The sequence below is a fragment of the Bactrocera dorsalis genome, chromosome 2 (genome assembly GCF_023373825.1).
Source record: "Bactrocera dorsalis isolate Fly_Bdor chromosome 2, ASM2337382v1, whole genome shotgun sequence".
Taxonomy (NCBI): Eukaryota; Metazoa; Arthropoda; class Insecta; order Diptera; family Tephritidae; genus Bactrocera; species Bactrocera dorsalis.
In genome coordinates, this window is record NC_064304.1 from 48,222,534 (window position 1) to 48,240,853 (window position 18,320).

The window sequence follows — 18,320 nt, forward strand, 5'->3', positions numbered from 1 at the left end:
AAACATATAATTTCTGGTAATTACTCAAATAGATACAAGAAGGCTAGAGGTCTTAGTGAACTGGGCTTATTTATCCAAGTTCACTCTTGTTTTGCACTCTTTGTATGCCCAGTGCCATGCCTTCCTTCAAGCAGAAAATATGTAATCGCACCGACTTTCATAACTGACCTTTAATCTCAAAATCGTATCAAAATTTATTACACTAAAGCTTTAAATGAAAATGAGTCTCCTACAGAACTTAATCAAACCAAACTAAGCTTTGGTTAATTCAAAACATTCTTAGCTCAGATCTCAATTCTGCCAAAAATATGTTGTACATATATGACCACAGTGCAGTTTTATTAGATCCCACATCCTTCCCTAAGCTGATCCGAAATGTTTTTTACTTTACGTTCTTTCTGTTCAACTCTCTTTAGAGCTAACCCTATATTCGTTCCTAGAAACAGCCTCATCGCAATTTGCATAGATAACAAGACGCCCCTTGCTTTCTTTCAAGCCCACTGGGTAGCCAATTATTTATGTAAATAAATAGTCGACACTTGCTGTGATCCATGTTAAGCAAGCTGTCAGCAGCAACAACACTCAAGTGGTAATAAGTGGTGGCATTAGCAATCTTGTGGTCCAGCCAGCGCCTTTGCATTTGCTCAGCTTAATTATGTCAAATTATTCCATAAAACTAACTGCATACTTACATGCCTACAAGCTTGCACTTTTTTAAATTTTTCCACGCTTTTACTTTCATCTGGAAAATTGCATTTCCACATATAAAATGCAACAAAATATTCAAGTTCAAGTTAGTTGGTGCTAGACGTCGCATGGCAGTTGTGAGCTGAATCCACACCTAGTGAAGTTCGATGTTCTTTATGGAAACAAGTATAAAACTAGATTTATTGAATTTGGGAATCATAATACTGTTACTTATGTGTTAAAAAAGATTGCTTAGTGAATTAAGTGATGCAAAATTATTGGTGAAAAATCTATGCTCAAGACAACAGCAAGTGAAATTTTGTTATCGAAGAAAAAATTTTCAAGCCCCTAGATACCGAATATGTGGACCCCAGTGCGTTTTGCTGACTTTTATTCAAAAATATCGGTCAATGTGTTTGATATACATATATTTGTAATTCAGAAAGAATACTTTCCTGTTAATACATCTTAAAATGAGTTCAGTCGGGTCACTACTTCTCTAAGTAAAAATGTATAAAATCGTGTCGATACTACTTCCGAATCCCATACTTTAAACTAAAATTGTGCCAGCCCCTGAAAGAATATTCGGCTACTTTCAAACTTAGCCCATTCTAACTTGTTACATTCATATTTCGAAAGTTAAGATACTCAAAATTACATATTTAGGTTTTCATAAGGTCTCATAAAATTATAAGTTATAACGATTCGAAAACATAGCATTGAGAATTGTAAATATGTAAACTCATTTTTGTATGAAATCCAAAAACATTTTTTTAAACAAGTGTAAAAATTTATAATTTTACGATTTTACGATGCTTTACGACGGGTTTTGAGTACCCCAAATATATAAAATTATAGATATGGAGTTCTTTACGTATAAAACATTGTGACAAGAAACCCGGCAATTGTAAATAAAACGCAAAATATTGAACTATTCATCAATATTTATTTTGTCGCCTTCAAAGTAACTGCTATCCGATGTAATACACTTACATATGCCAACGATTTTTCGGGTCATCGAACCTTTTTCATATGCACTTTTTGGGATGGCTCAACTTCAGCTCTTTCAGCAAATTTTGTTTTATCTCTTCTATCGATTGAAAACGGGTTCCATTCCGATTATTATTGACTTGTTTGCATGTCAAATTCATAACTCCATGTCTCACCGGCAGTATAATGCGCTCCGTGAATGTGGAATCGGAATTCGCATGATCAAGCATGTCCAAAAAGACATGTCTACGGTACTCTTTTTGAAAAAAATCCAGTTTTATCGAACGAATCAAAAAAGAACGCATTTCAAACCCAAAATAGTCACCAAAATCATTCGAACGGACTCGCAAGAGATGTCGAGCTCTCTTGCCATCTCTCTAACACTCAAACACCATATCCTTCACTTGTTTAATATTTTCATCAGTTGAAGAGATCAAAGGCCGTCCAGAACGAGGCATGTCTTAAACGTTTTCTCGACCGTCTTTGAAGACTATCTACCACTGGTAGGCTTGTGTTTTTGTTAAAACTTAATCACCGTAAGCCTTTTCCAACATTCGCAACGATTTCGCTAATTAAGTTTGGTTAGTAGAACGAAATTTACGATTCTTTGTTCGATATTTTTATACACTGTAAAAATCACTACGCACTACTGAGTTGTTCTGCCTTAAGCAGCTTCTGTAAGCTAACTGATTGACAGAACGCGCTCATAATTGACACAATAATTAAGATCAGTCCTACCAACTTAGCGAAATATATTCTTTTTGAAATGTCATTTACCTGGGGAATTTAATTATTCAATTCAATGTATGGGAAGTCGAAAAAGTTTTTTTCTTTTCTAATCAAACTTCAAGTTATTTTTTTATATTTATACTAATAAAAAAATAAACAAATATGTATCATTTTGGTCGACCACTTTTTGCCATTTTCCGGTAGAGACATTATTCCATCAGTGGAAAAAAAAGAATATAGCGAATTTTTTCATTATTTTTACGCTTTTTTGAACAGCTGTAACTATTTTTCCACTACACTGAATTTAATTTTTTTTGGTTAAATGAAGCTTAAACCCATCCTTTCCAAAACTATATTGTATGACACAATGTGATTGGTAGCACTGGAGATATACGACTGCAACAACATCTATTGACAAAATACGAAAAGACTCTTTCGACTACCCAATATGTATATAAATAATCACAATGATGAGGTGCGTTTTAATTGGAATGAATATCTGTCCGTCCGCCGTAAAAGCGATAATTTAAGTAATCATAAATATATTTTGATGAAACTTCGTACACGTGTTCCTTGGCACCCATGAAGGGTTTATATTGCAGATGGGCAGAATTGCCCATTGTTACGCCCACGAAATGCCGCTATCATAGAAAAAAATAATTTCCCAATTTATTAAAATTGTTATTTAGTAAATGGACATCTATATATAACTTTCGGTTCTATCAGATTCTTTTACCTTACAGTATACAACTGAAATATCAATGAAGTTGCCAGAATAAAACTTTGCAAAAATAGTACCCTCAAGTTATTTAAAGTTAAGCCCAAAATTGTCGAAATCTGACTATAACTTTTTAAGTATCCATACACCAAATTTGATGGCCCCAGGTGCATATGGCCGATTTTTGAACGAACATATCGGTCAGTCTGTTAGGTCTAGTATGGAAATTTGGGGAGAATATCTTTGTGATGACAGCATTCCCTTTTGCCAAAAATGGGTAAAATCTGAGGTACTTTTTATTTAAAGAAAAAAGAATTTTCAGAATGTTCAAAACGTCTATTAGAAACTGTCTAACAACAATCGTCAAAAGCATTAAATTGTAGAATAAGAATGTTTCATTTAGATAATTTGACCAATTTTGGTGTATAGCTTTCACCTAATATTATATATTCACATACATACATATACTATGCTTCATCCTTATGAATTCCATTACTCTCTTTTGCTTTAAAATTGATAAAAAAGTCATTAAGAAAAATACCGGAATTGAAAAATAGAACAAAGTACCGAACAAGCCTAAATAAATTATTGAAGTTCGCAATTCTAGCCTCATCATAAAATTTTTGGTCACCACAACCAACATATACTATACTATATTTATATACATATTTATTGCCACCGCAAAAGAATTAGTGCGGTTTACCTGTAGTTCGTTGAACAAACATCAACGTCAGAAAAAATGTATTCATGTTTAATTTTCAATGACCCAAGAGCCAATGAACCGTGCTGAAGTAGAGTTTTAGGTTTATATTAGCAAAGCAAAACCAAAACCTAGCTATTAGGGTCAGACACTGAAATAAAAAGAACATAAACGTTAAGCCATCAAAATGAGAACAACAAAGGTAATAAAGTGGAGCAGTAAAGGAAGAAATAATAAAAAGGTGTATTCACGTAGTTTCTGATTTCTTCGCCCTTATTATTTCCAATATGAACTTCTATTTTGAATGAGATTACAACATTTTTTTTTGCTAACTGGAAAAAAATACTTTATGTCTGATATAGTTTAAAAGTCAAATTCAAGGAGTGAAATGCTATTTGAATCTAAAAAAAAGTATCGGTTATTTACTGGTTGTAATTCATATTTGACAATTCTTAAAAGAACACTCGAGGAACATTTTTTATACTTGAAGAAGACTTTTCATCAAAATCTTTCTACACACTATCGGTAGGAGTTCTTGTAATATTCGTGCTGAGCGAATTTGGTTGTTAATGCTTTAGTGGTTTAGGATTTATATGTATACATACAATAAACTTGTTAGATGGCGTAGACAAGCCCAAAAACCACAAAACTATGTATAATACTGTGTAGCAACTGGTTGCAAGAGTATAAAAAGATGTAAGTCTGCTAAATCTCTAAAATATACCGCATGAAAATATCTCCTTGCCCGCGTTCGAGTCCGAATCTTGGAACGTATGAGTCCTCCAGAATGTCAATTTAATGTCACTCAATATACATACTAGCTTGGTGCATAGCTCCAGAACGGTTATTTTTACTATCGCTCTAGCCTTGAGCCCGTCATTTTCAGGCATCTGCGTACTGTCTCATCACCGACAATAATTTCGTGAAACTTTCTAATGATTTTATTAGTCAGCACAGTGGAGGAGTAAAAACCTCCAACAATTAAGAGCCTGTTATTCCGTGCAACAGTTTGGAATAACTTCTGCAGACGGGATCCTTTCTTTCATGGCGCTGTTAAATATTTTATATATTTTTAAAAATAGCCTTTCTCATATTAGAAATAAACTTGAAACTTTCTTTTGCAAAAAATCTCACATGGAACTAGACTAGAAATAGTAAACCCGTACTTTAAAAAAAGATTTACAAGCTGGCAATTGATAAAGCCTAATTTATTTACAATAGAAAATATCGCCGCACTGATGCCAAACTGATGAAATAACAAGCGAACTCAAATAATTTCAATAATTGAGAAAACAAAAAAATCATGTCGCCTGACGTGACACGTTAGAGATTAATTTATACAATATTAAGATTTCGATAAATAAAAACCTTCAAGGGTTTTGAAATAGATGAGTTGCAGGGGTTTTAGTTTTAATTTGATCTAAAGAAAAAAATGTATCATTACGAGGGCTTCTGGTAAAGATACTATAATAAATATGGATGAAAGTTTTATATCTGTCTTATTAAATTGTACAACACCTCTACAATATTGTCCTAAATTTACGGGTAATAGTTTCGCAGATATAACCTTGAGAACTTGTGCAATTGTGTCCCACTTTTATTGTGCCTCAAATCTTTGAACGCGTTTTTCTTGAAACCGTGTTTTTGAAGCCGGATGGCAAGATTTCACGAGGACTACTTAACCGATCTCAATGAAAATTTACAGGTCTCTGAGATACAATTCTTAAAGTCTTGGCTGAAGGATTTTTTTCGATTACAACTATTTGAAAAAAAAATGTCGCGAGCTTCTCACTGAAATTTTGATTTTTTTATGTAAAAATGTCTGCCAAAACTCCAATTTTCATTTTTTGTAAAAATGTCTACAAAAAATCCAATTTTCAGTATTTTTTCCTTTGTCCAATTTCTAAGTTAAGGTTTTAAGTTAAACACGTATTTTTCCCTTTAGATGATCCTGTAAGGAGTTGTACGCCTCTACGCGGGCACATCTTTTTTCCGTCACCGGAAATGCCGTCACATTGGCTGAGTTTAAAATATTTTTGTTTTTTAATTTCAGAATTTCAGAAGGATGAAATAGATAGAAGTCCAATTTCAAAACAAGTGGCACAGGATATAAGCCATGATCCGAGAAATGATCATTATATTATCACAGCGAATGTATATAATATAATATATTGACAAGATTATTTCGAAATTAACTTTTGTAATATAATATTAGGACTTTGATTTATTGAATTATTTAGTTAGTAATGTATATGTGTACTATGTATGGCAGAAATGCTTCGTGGCCTTTTCTGGTCTCACAATTTCTTTCAATAACAAAACATATAAAGAAATAAAAAAATAAAGATCTTTAAAGTATTGAACACAACTGGTGTTCCATTAAAATTCAATGTCATTGAATCTACATATTTTGTTTAAATTTTTCCTTCATTGTGAATTCCCCAAATGAAATATGCCCTGGCAAAATAAAAAACCTAGCTTCTGAAGTGTGTCTGATCTTCATTAGTATCTAATCAATGGTGCCGGAATGACCCATATATCTATGTGTTTGAAAGAAATTGTAGCAATGATTGCGTGAGCGCGGCAAAGCACAATAAATAAATAAAACAGTGACAACTGATCGCTTGATAATATGGAGACTCTAAGACGGGTATGCTGTTTATTATTTCTTCTTTTTTACCCCCATTTTGCTTATCATCTTATTTTTATTTGTGTGCAGTGATGCATTGCGTACGGATGAATGTTGGTTACATTTAGTTCGATACCGTGAGCTCGAAGCTTAGGGCCTTTCTCTTTGACAAGCCAGAGTGTTGATGTTATTACTTAAGAAATTTTGAGTAAAAAGTGAATTTCCTTTCTTTAAACTGTAATTTTCTGCTTTTCTATTTTTGTTTTGATTTCGCGTCGTAACACACAGACTTTGATGACCAACTGGTTGTATCCGCAAATGAATAGAAATCAACACAAACAACACACAATGTAATTATAAGTGTAATAAAAATAAAAGAATCTTCAAGGCATGCGGTTGCAAGTTGATAAAATATCGAACACGCTGCCAGTTAAGGTTATTTGTGAGTCAACTTTGAACGAATGATGAACTGCGCCGGCGGGCGGTTGCCAAAAAACAGTGACGGTTAGTGAAACCTCCATGATATAGAAATAATTACAGCGAATTAAAATCTTAAAGAGTGCCTGCCACAAAAAGTTAAATTACGCGAATCTCAAAAATCAGTGAAATATGCTGCTGCTTGTACTAATCTCGTTTGCACCATTTTTCACACTGCAAACCGAAGTGCTTTTAAACTACGACGGCTTTAATCCGATCGGCGCCGTGTCGTCTGCATCAGCAGCTTACACCACTGCCTCCTCCTCGACATCAAAAGCAACAACCGTAACGTACGCCCAGCAGCAGGTACAATGGCCTCCCACTGCTGTGCACGGCAATTGGTATATTCTGCATGCAGCAACCAACGCTGCGGTTGCCGCGGCTGCTACTACTCAAGTAGACGCTGCACGCGCTAATAAACTGCAAAAGCGACATAAAGCAATGCCACGAGATAAACAACCACACAGCACAGCACGCCACACCCTTGATACACCACAAGCGGCGCAGCAACAGGAGCAACAAGAAAATCCGGCAAATTATTACACTTACAACAGCAGCAACAACGGAAATTACCGTTCGACGGCACCGGATATGCGCTTTGTTGCGCCATATGTATTGGCGTTAAGTAATCGGCGACGCCTCTCGATGACATCGGGCGAAAGAAATAGGCGGCGAGAGCACAGCGACAGCACCACTGACAGAATTGTCAATAACTTCAATGAACGAGGGTATGTCAACACTTATAACAGCAACTATAACAACAAAAGTATGACTCAACACAATAAGTACGGTGACAATGAGCAAGCAGCAACAACTAAAGTAAACATTGCCGACAGCATTGTTACGCAACCACAGCATCAGGCAATGCTTGCTTGGCAGGATATTAAAATCAAAAGCGATGGTGAGGTCAACGAGGGGCGTAAGGGTGTCGTTCCTGATATTGAGGAAAGCACGGAGGTCGGAAGTGTGGAAAATGATATAAACAGTCTAGAGGAAGCGCAGTTCAATGAAGTTCTTGTGCCATTGGGAAACGCCTTGGACAAAGTGCGACACTTTTGCGACGTTTTCCGACGTATCATCAGCGATGATAAAGCAGGTGAGCGAAATTATCAGTACTTATTAACTGCACAAGGCTTAATGATCTATAGTAAAATTTGAGTGGAAATGGAGTTTACATTGAATGTTTTATAATCAGACTCTGCCTATTGCACCACCTTTAGAATATACTTGTATGTCAGAACTTCTTATTTGACACATATCGAGGATATTTAAGGCATCCATTTGACAAATGGTCCAAATTAGCAGCACAATTCAAATAAATAACAGTTAAAATCTAAGGGTCTATTGCCTTCGTAAATATAAATTTTAGAGATACTAACCGTGCGATTCTGTACTGTGATACAGTCTCAAGTCTCTAAATTTGAGATTTTAAGTTAGAGACAATTATTGAGACTTGAGACGATTTTGCCATTCTATATGAGACAGTCACAAAATCTATTATTATGCAGAGGTGCTTTTACACTTGAATGAAAATAAATATGTCGATAACAAATATTAAACTTTCTATAACATAGTCAAAAAACATAATTATCAATAACAATAAAAATATATGAGGACATTGTTCCATAATATTTACGAAATTTATGTAAAAATTATTTATTTTTAATCTTTTCGCGTTTGAGTTGCTTACAAAATATAAAAAAACGATAATCGATTAATATCTGTGATGATCTCTATTCAGTATATTCAAACTGGCAGACAAGAGCTCTTTTTAGTTTGTGACCTGCTAACTATCAGGCCTCAAATTCAAGTCAATATTTTGAGACTAACGCTAGAAACTGTTTAGTAAATCGTACTAGTCACAAATAAAGACTTTATCTCAAAATGTCTCAAATAGAGACTAGAGACTGGTTACAGAATCCTGCTATAAGTGTATGTATGTACTCGTATTCATCGTATTAGTGCCGTAAGCAGGTATATACCAATATTATAACGTATAAAGAATTACATAATACCAACTTAACTATTCTCGGTTAATTTTATCTATATATCGTTTGTTGAGATATAAATATTTATATACATATAAAGAATACATATACTCGTACATATGTGCGTTATGAACTCAGCTAAATAACAAAATTTATGTGGGCCGTAGAGCCCAAAAAGTACTTTTTCGCGTTTTACATAACTATTAGCCCAGTTGTACAATTTGTTCTACATAAGTTTGTACCGAAGACTTTAAAAATAATTCTTGCGGTGTTTTGTGAAGATATCTTGTGCCATTAAAAATAAATTTCCATACAAGCACTTCATTTTGACTACAGATCGACGTGTTTGAATCGACACAGCTCATCATACTGATAATTTATACTCGTACATACTACTGTGATCAAATTGAAAGTTGAATTTTGTCCGTTTCATCTCTTTAAAGTAGTCCCCTCCAACGAATTTTCTAGTCATCAAAGCACTTGGAAAAATTCTCCGTCGTGATGAACATCAAAGCCTTCCTTGATTCAACTTTTATATCCTCAATTCAGTCAAAACGGTGTCCTCGGAGTGGTCATGTGAATTTGCTGAATAGCCAGAAGTTACACGAAGGTAAATCAGGCGAATGCGATGGTTGCGGCACGATATTAGTTGAAAATGTGGCGAAATGATCACGAATAACCAATGCAGTATGAGATGGTGCATTATCGCAATTCTTTGTTCAATAAATTCAGACATAGTAAGAATCGAAGAACTCCCTGGCAAACTTAATACACCTTAAAATTAATTGACGTGGTTCCTGTAGGCCGTGTCGCCTGGCCGCGAACGAAATCAGGTGATGGCCGCGGTCACTCCCCATATAACCGTACTGTTAAAAGCTACTAAAAGCGCGATAAACCAATAAATAAATACGGCAGATACATTAAATTTTACCTTTGAGAAGGTGTGAGAGAGATTTATAGAAGCTTAGGTCCCATTTCTAGGAACCTGATCGACCGATCTTCTCTGGGTTTCATAAAGTACCTCACAAACAATCACCATTCATACGAAGGAAAGTCGGAGTCGAAATCCTGATATTAGTTTATCCAGAAAGATACAATGTTATGAGTAAAACACGTCTCCTCATTTTCATTGACATAACTCACATTTTGTCACTCGGAAGTCGCAAATTTTTTATTAGATATATGGGGCTCAGGGAAGTATTGACCCTATTCAACCAATTTTTAATACACAGAGATATTACTATCAGTAAAAGATTCTATCTGAATTTAAATTGTATATCCCATACATTGACTGATATTTTCGGCCAAATGTCAACTATATATTAGGTCTCCAACTTTGCTTCCGCCGTTTTTTTTTTGTAAATTTAAGGCTTTATTGTATAAAAACGGTTACAAAAATGTTATTCAAAATATTGGCCGTCGCTAGCTACTACTTTTGACCATCTTTCTGGCAGCATGCGTATTCCGTGACGAAAGAACTCCTCATCTTTCGAGTCGATCCAAGTATCAATCCAATTTTTGACTTCTTCATAAGAACTGAAGTGCTCGTTAGCTAGACCGTGTGCCATCGATCGGAACAAGTGGTAGTCAGATGGAGCAACGTCTGGAGAATACGGCGGGTGGGGTAAGATCTCCCATTTCAGCGTCTCCAAATATTTTTTGACCACCTTTGCGACGTGAGGCCGAGCATTGTCATGCTGGAGAATGACTTTATCGTGTCTTTCCTCGTACTGTGGCCGTTTTTCTTTTAGTGCTCGGCTCAAACGCATCAATTGCGTTCGGTATCGATCTCCTGTGATGGTTTCACTTGGCTTTAGCAGCTCATAATATATCACCCCCAGCTGGTCCCACCAAATGCAGAGCATGACCTTGGCGCCGTGAATGTTTGGTTTTTCCGTCGACGTGGAGGCATGTCCAGGCTTTCCCCATGACTTTCTTTGCTTAGGCTTATCGCAGTGCCCCCATTTTTCGCTGCCAGTTAAAATGTGATGTAAAAATCCCATTCGGTTATGCCTTGGAAGCAGCTGTTCACATGCAAAGAAGCGCCGTTCGACATCTCTTGGTTTCAAGTCGTAAGGAACCCAGTTTCCTTGTTTCTTAATTATCCCCATGTCTTTGAGGCGTTTTGATACGGCTTGCTATGTCACTTGCAACGATTCGGCCAATTCCTCTCGGGTTTAAAACGCATCTTGGTCGAGAAATGCTTCCAATTCAGCATCTTCGAAAATCTTCTCCCTTTCACCACCCTGCCGGTCTTCGACTTCATAATCACCATTCTTAAAACGTTGAAACCATTCGCGACATGTACTTTCTTACGTATCCGAAAGCATTCGATGAGCCTCAGCCGCACTTTTCTTGGAATTAAAAAAGAAAAGCAAAATTTCCCGCAAATGTCGAGAATTCGGCTCAAAAAGTCACATTTTCAGTTGAGAATAAATGCAAACAGATCTCTACAAATATTTTGTTGGATTAATGTTGACACAAATGTCCAAGATCGATATAAAACGATTTACTCGACCAGTGCTTCATCCTTTCCATCTATTGGAAAACGGCGGAAGCAAAGTTGTAGACGTTGTGGGGTCCACATATTCGGTACCTAGGTACCTCGTGCAAAGTTTCATTCCGTTATATTAATTGCTTTTTGCCTTGTAGATTAGAAAGGAATAAGTCAGATGGAATTTAAAATTGTGTTATGTGAGAAGTAAGCGTGTTGTACTAAAAAAAATATGGGTTTTCATCTAAATGTGGGCGGTGCCACCATAAAGTGAATGATTTGTCTTATTACTATACATATATTATTTGGTTTGATAATATGTTCCTAAGGCATATCTTTCTGAACATATGAAGTATCTCACAATTATACTCAAACTGAAAGTATTTTCTTGAGATCCGGCAGATTATGAACCATTGATTAAACTCAAGTTCCAATAATTTCATTTACAATGGTTAGCAAAACTAACTCGTCCTCTAAACTAATAACGTCTACTATGCATATTTCATGAATATATTTTCTCCTAGCTCTACGCCATGAAAATGTATTACTAATTTAAAACTTTTTCGCATGTTTCTACTTTATTTGCAGACCTTGCAAGCGGCGGCCTCGATACATTGGGGAGCAGCGACGACGGCTTCACGAACTCAGCATCCGTCACGTTAGCGCAGTCAGCAACTGTAGACACAGTCATTCCTGTTGGGGACAACACACAGTTGGCGCGTGAAGTTCAAGGTCAGCGAAGCCCTCCCACCGCCACACATTCAAACACGCAACAGTCCCAGTCGATTTCAGAGACGACATTGATGTGGCCAACAGTGACGGCAACAGCTTTGCCACGGTCAACTGCGGTTACAGCATCAGCGCAGGCAACAACAATTACAAACGCACCAAACTCAGCTAAATCATTAACATCTACTGCCTTGGTCATTGGTCGAGGCAAAAAATTAAAAAAGAAATTGAAAAAACTGATGCTTCCATTGTTGTTGGCATACAAGCTGAAGTTCATAGCATTAGTGCCGCTGCTAATTGGTGGCCTAACGCTGCTGGTCGGCAGCACTGGCCTGGCTGGCTTCTTTTTTGCGCTCTTCTTGACGGTGATGACCCTGAAGGGCGGCGGTAGTGTGAACAAATCGATTGTAATTAAGAAAGTTTTGTAAACGCCGACTGAACAGCTTAAACAATTTGCGGCCACCTAAGCGGAGCAGGTGCGGTACACTCTATAAGCTAATATTTTTTTATCGGTCAACACGAGTTAAGTTAGTCATGAATTAACGTTGCTCTTTGCACCTTGCAAGTGACACAGAAGAGAGCGAATGAAATTGCACAATCGCTCAACTTCTAGTTGGGCGGTCTTGTGGTTGACAAAAGCAAAGCCATTTTTATGTTAATGTTATAAAACAATGGACTAATAGTTACAAAACATTTTTTTATATTATTATTTTTTTATAAACTCTGCGCACTATTTATGCATGCAGTTTTTGCAGTGAGCGACACGCGAAACCGGATTATATTACTTAACGCCGCTAATTTAAGTCAATTACTTCCAAAAATGCCGACAAACGCATGAAATAATGCCTGAATACGAGTATACATATGTATAACCAGCTCGGAATATTATGGAAGGGCGTATATGAAACCGTATTAAGCTAAGAGGTTTTAAACACCTGAGAGGACGTAAATAACGGCTTCGCTCTTGGATTCATTACATTTCATTTATTTTCTCAAATTTGTGCCCATTTATAAATTATTTAATATATATGTTTTTTTAATTATGTGACTAAATTTTTATATTAAAAATGTATTGATAATCATACTTTTAGTTTTTATAGTAATAAATCAACATTAAATGACTGAAATATTCTTAAAAATCGACTGTCGGAATCGTTAGTAATTTATATTTCTATGCAAATTGGACCAACCCTCCCATTTAATCTGTGCAGCACGTTATCGTTTTTGGCCTACAGAGAGATCGCGCTCTACTCCAACCTTGTCTTAGAGTACTAGCTTTACTTTGCATACTGTCGAAGTTCAATAACATTTCATTCAAGTGTTTCGAACAATATTTCTGCTATTGCCGATTATAATGGAAAAGAGTGAATTTCGAAAATTGATCCTCGTGAACCTACCAGCATAAATAATGCGCCCTGTACAAAGCAGAATTAAAATGTGCACATATAAGGGTTGTTTTTTTAAACTCTTGCAACCTGTTACTACAGTAGGGGGATTCTCTTGCTCTTGCAAGATTACAGATTGCAAAAATCCTATACCAAAATATACAAGGGCACGAGAGCACCCATTGCAGAATCTAGTGATATATGAGCGGCTGATTCGATCAATTTATTGTTAATGACTATTGTCTATGGCGGCTGTGAATTGGCGCACCTTCTGCATGCATTCTTAACAAAAAAACTGTAACAAATCTTTATAATTTAAATAAAAATTATAAAATCTCTTTAAAATTTACCTTCCTCAACAATTTATCGTCAAATATGTATTTAAGTAAAATGTCAGCTAACATAGGGTTGCAATTATTTTTTTACGTGTCATTGCTCGAAAATAAACAAGGGTTTTGGTGTGACATATTTTACAACCCTTGCAAATATTTTTCAACGTATGTTTGTTGTTGTGCCGTTGCATTAGGTGGAAAGATCTGCAACTCGTGCACCGTGCAAGGGTTTTGCAAGAGCAAGAGAATCCCCCTAGTGTAAAATAGTTTTGTTCGCTTAATGGTTGTACGTATAATCTAGAACGGAGCGAGATAGATATAGGGTTCTATATATACAAGGTGTGTTCTAAAGTAAACAGAACTTTTTAAATCTCCCTGGTGGCGCCAGCTATATGTAGACTGATGCGTTAGAATCTGCTAACCTTATCGATTGTCCAGTGAGATTTCATGACATTTCGTAGATTGGAAGTAAATTCATGGAAATGGAATTGAACATCTCCAAAACATCGCGTTATCGCATTTTGACCGTACATTTGGGCTTACGAAAGGTGTGTGCACGGTTTGTTCCGCATAAATTGACTGACGACCAAAAATTGCTCAGAATTCAACATTCGAAGGACATCATTAAAGAGGTCAAAAAGGACAAAAACTTCCTTTACAATATTGTGACTGGTGACGAAACGTGGTGTTTCCAATATGACCCCGCAACGAATCGCCAGAGTGCTGAATGGAAGGCACCGGTCGCATCGAAACCTAAAAAATTACGCATGGAGAAATCAAAAGTGAAGACAATGCTGATTTGTTTTTATGATTCCAAGGGAATTATCCACAAAGAATTTGTTCCACCCGGCCAAAACGTTAATGCGGTATTCTACCTTGGAGTTTTGAAGCGTTTGGTGCGCCGTATTCGACGTGTTCGGCCCGAATATCGCGAAGATGAAAGTTGGCGTTTGTTGCACGATAATGCGCCGTCTCATCGATCGACGGTTGTGACCGATTATTTGACCAAAAATCACAGTTTAATCATTAAGCACTCCCCGTATTCACCTGATATGGCACCGCGCGACTTCTTCCTTTTCGGAAAAACGCATTTGCCCATGAAAGAAAAGCGTTATGCCTATGTAGAGGCCATTCAAAAGGCTTGCACCGGCATACTGGTGGCCATACCGGCCAACGAGCTAAAACACTCGTTCGACATGCTTTTGGACCATGCAAAAAGCTGTATTGAAGCAGAAGGAGACTATTTTGAATAAAATAAATTGATTTTGCCGAAAAAACCATTTGTTCTGTTTTTTTTTTTAAGTCTTGTTTACTTTGGAACGAACCTTGTAGTAGCAAAGGTCACATGTGGGCAAAAAATTAAAAAAAAGCAGGCGTGGTCCTGCTTTCTAATAAGTTTACTGTACATATCTCCTAAACCCCTAAAGCTGCAACAAGGTCGGTGAATGAGTTATGTATAGTAATCTATGCCTATAAAAAATGTTTTGACAATTGGAAGAAGCATAGGCACATGTGCATCGCTTCAAATGGAAGTTACTTTGAAAGCGATAAAATAAATTTGGATGATGGTTGAAAAATTTTCGTTTTATTTATAAATGCCCGTTACTTTATTGACTTGACTCTATATCTACATATTCAGTGTTTGAGTTATGTACTATATTTATAAACAAGGAAGGAAGGGTTAAGTTTGGGTGTAACCGAACATTTTATACTAGCATTACCTACTCATACTCAATCAATTTTATCTATAGGGGTTTTCAATATGGCACTCCAAAAGTAGACCAATAAAAATTACGAAAAAATTATGGTTTTTAAGTAATAAAACAATAACGGTTTGGGATATCAATGAAATTTTTTATTCCACGATTCAATCAATTTTTACATACATACAGGGACGGATACAGAGTAGAATTTTGAGGGGTGTGGGGTATGGTAAACTATATAATATTGTACCTGCAACTGAAAGTCTTTTTCTTCGCGGAGTGTCACTTATGATGGCAATAATATATAACTTCTAATTTTTGGTGGAGGAACTTTCCGTAGTTCACCATGGCGCTTTACTTGTGTACATAGAATGTCAAAGAATCAGATGGATTTCGAAAGGTATCATATGGGAATAGGCGTAGTTGTAGGTTGTAGTCCGTTTTTGTGTAATGTAACGTAGGAATATCAAGAGAATCTTATGCACCGAACGTATTAGAAGGCAGGACCACGACCGCTTTTTAAAGTTTTTCTAACCGCAGGTGCACCTCCTTAATGTGATTTGTGTTGCCCAATTCGGTGCCTCAATTACGGCTTAGTTATGGCGTTTTGTGAAAATGGCAGTGGTCCCATTATATACATAACCCTTTATCTTTCTCGATTAGTTTTAGGTGATCCTTACAACCGTTAGTTGAACAAAACTCTGTAGCAAAAAGTTGCAAGACTATGAAAATGCTTTAAAATATATTCTCCATTATGCTTGAGCATCGTCCCTTTTTTGTCTCCTATATACATAGCATGTAACGGGTGATTTTTTGAGGTTAGGATTTTCATGCATTAGTATTTGACAGATCACGTGGGATTTCAGACATGGTGTCAAAGAGAAAGATGCTCAGTATGCTTTGACATTTCATCATGAATAGACTTACTAACGAGCAACGCTTGCAAATCATTGAATTTTATTACCAAAATCAGTGTTCGGTTCGAAAATTTTTTATCGACAAATTTTGTTCAGCGATGAGGCTCATTTCTGGTTGAATGGCTACGTAAATAAGCAAAATTGCCGCATTTGGGGTGAAGAGCAACCAGAAGCCGTTCAAGAACTGCCCATGCATCCCGAAAAATGCACTGTTTGGTGTGGTTTGTACGCTGGTGGAATCATTGGACCGTATTTTTCAAAGATGCTGTTGGACGCAACGTTACGGTGAATGGCGATCGCTATCGTTCGATGCTAACAAACTTTTTGTTGCCAAAAATGGAAGAACTGAACTTGGTTGACATGTGGTTTCAACAAGATGGCGCTACATGCCACACAGCTCGCGATTCTATGGCCATTTTGAGGGAAAAACTTCGGACAACAATTCATCTCAAGAAATGGACCCGTAAGTTGGCCACCAAGATCATGCGATTTAACGCCTTTAGACTATTTTTTGTGGGGCTACGTCAAGTCTAAAGTCTACAGAAATAAGCCAGCAACTATTCCAGCTTTGGAAGACAACATTTCCGAAGAAATTCGGGCTATTCCGGCCGAAATGCTCGAAAAAAGTTGCCCAAAATTGGACTTTCCGAATGGACCACCTAAGACGCAGCCGCGGTCAACATTTAAATGAAATTATCTTCAAAAAGTAAATGTCATGAACCAATCTAACGTTTCAAATAAAGAACCGATGAGATTTTGCAAATTTTATGCGTTTTTTTTTTTTTAAAAAAAGTTATCAAGCTCTTAAAAAATCACCCTTTATAAGGATTTCCTACTTTCTACCTGACATGTTTTCTTATAAATGATGTAGTTTATCCCCGAATTAGATGGGAATTGGTATACTATGGTATAAACTCACATACAAATCGAAATGAAATGCAAATTGCTGGACTTGGCAAAAGTAAAATATTCAAAATTAAATTACAGTTTTTTCACTAAAACTAGTAAACATTGTAGCCATGATTTGGTACATGCTAACGGGTGATTTTTTTGAGGTTAGGATTTTCATGCATTAGTATTTGACAGATCACGTGGGATTTCAGACATGGTGTCAAAGAGAAAGATGCTCAGTATGCTTTGACATTTCATCATGAATAGACTTACTAACGAGCAACGCTTGCAAATCATTGAATTTTATTACCAAAATCAGTGTTCGGTTCGAAATGTGTTTCGCGCTTTTTTATCGACAAATTTTGTTCAGCGATGAGGCTCATTTCTGGTTGAATGGCTACGTAAATAAGCAAAATTGCCGCATTTGGGGTGAAGAGCAACCAGAAGCCGTTCAAGAACTGCCCATGCATCCCGAAAAATGCACTGTTTGGTGTGGTTTGTACGCTGGTGGAATCATTGGACCGTATTTTTTCAAAGATGCTGTTGGACGCAACGTTACGGTGAATGGCGATCGCTATCGTTCGATGCTAACAAACTTTTTGTTGCCAAAAAATGGAAGAACTGAACTTGGTTGACATGTGGTTTCAACAAGATGGCGCTACATGCCACACAGCTCGCGATTCTATGGCCATTTTGAGGGAAAACTTCGGACAACAATTCATCTCAAGAAATGGACCCGTAAGTTGGCCACCAAGATCATGCGATTTAACGCCTTTAGACTATTTTTTGTGGGGCTACGTCAAGTCTAAAGTCTACAGAAATAAGCCAGCAACTATTCCAGCTTTGGAAGACAACATTTCCGAAGAAATTCGGGCTATTCCGGCCGAAATGCTCGAAAAAGTTACCCAAAATTGGACTTTCCGAATGGACCACCTAAGACGCAGCCGCGGT

The 18,320-nt window shown here is 36.6% G+C and overlaps 1 protein-coding gene across 1 annotated transcript; it reads left to right on the forward strand.

Annotated features, from left to right (window-relative positions):
• The first annotated feature begins 803 nt into the window (after positions 1-803).
• On the forward strand, positions 804-13,659 carry LOC105221925 (uncharacterized). The gene is made up of 4 exons (XM_049447147.1): positions 804-873; positions 6,742-6,957; positions 7,012-8,026; positions 12,001-13,659. Exons 3-4 carry the CDS (start codon positions 7,063-7,065, stop codon positions 12,567-12,569), a joined length of 1,533 nt encoding a protein of 510 aa, XP_049303104.1. The 5' UTR covers positions 804-873; positions 6,742-6,957; positions 7,012-7,062; the 3' UTR covers positions 12,570-13,659.
• The last annotated feature ends 4,661 nt before the right edge of the window (positions 13,660-18,320 follow it).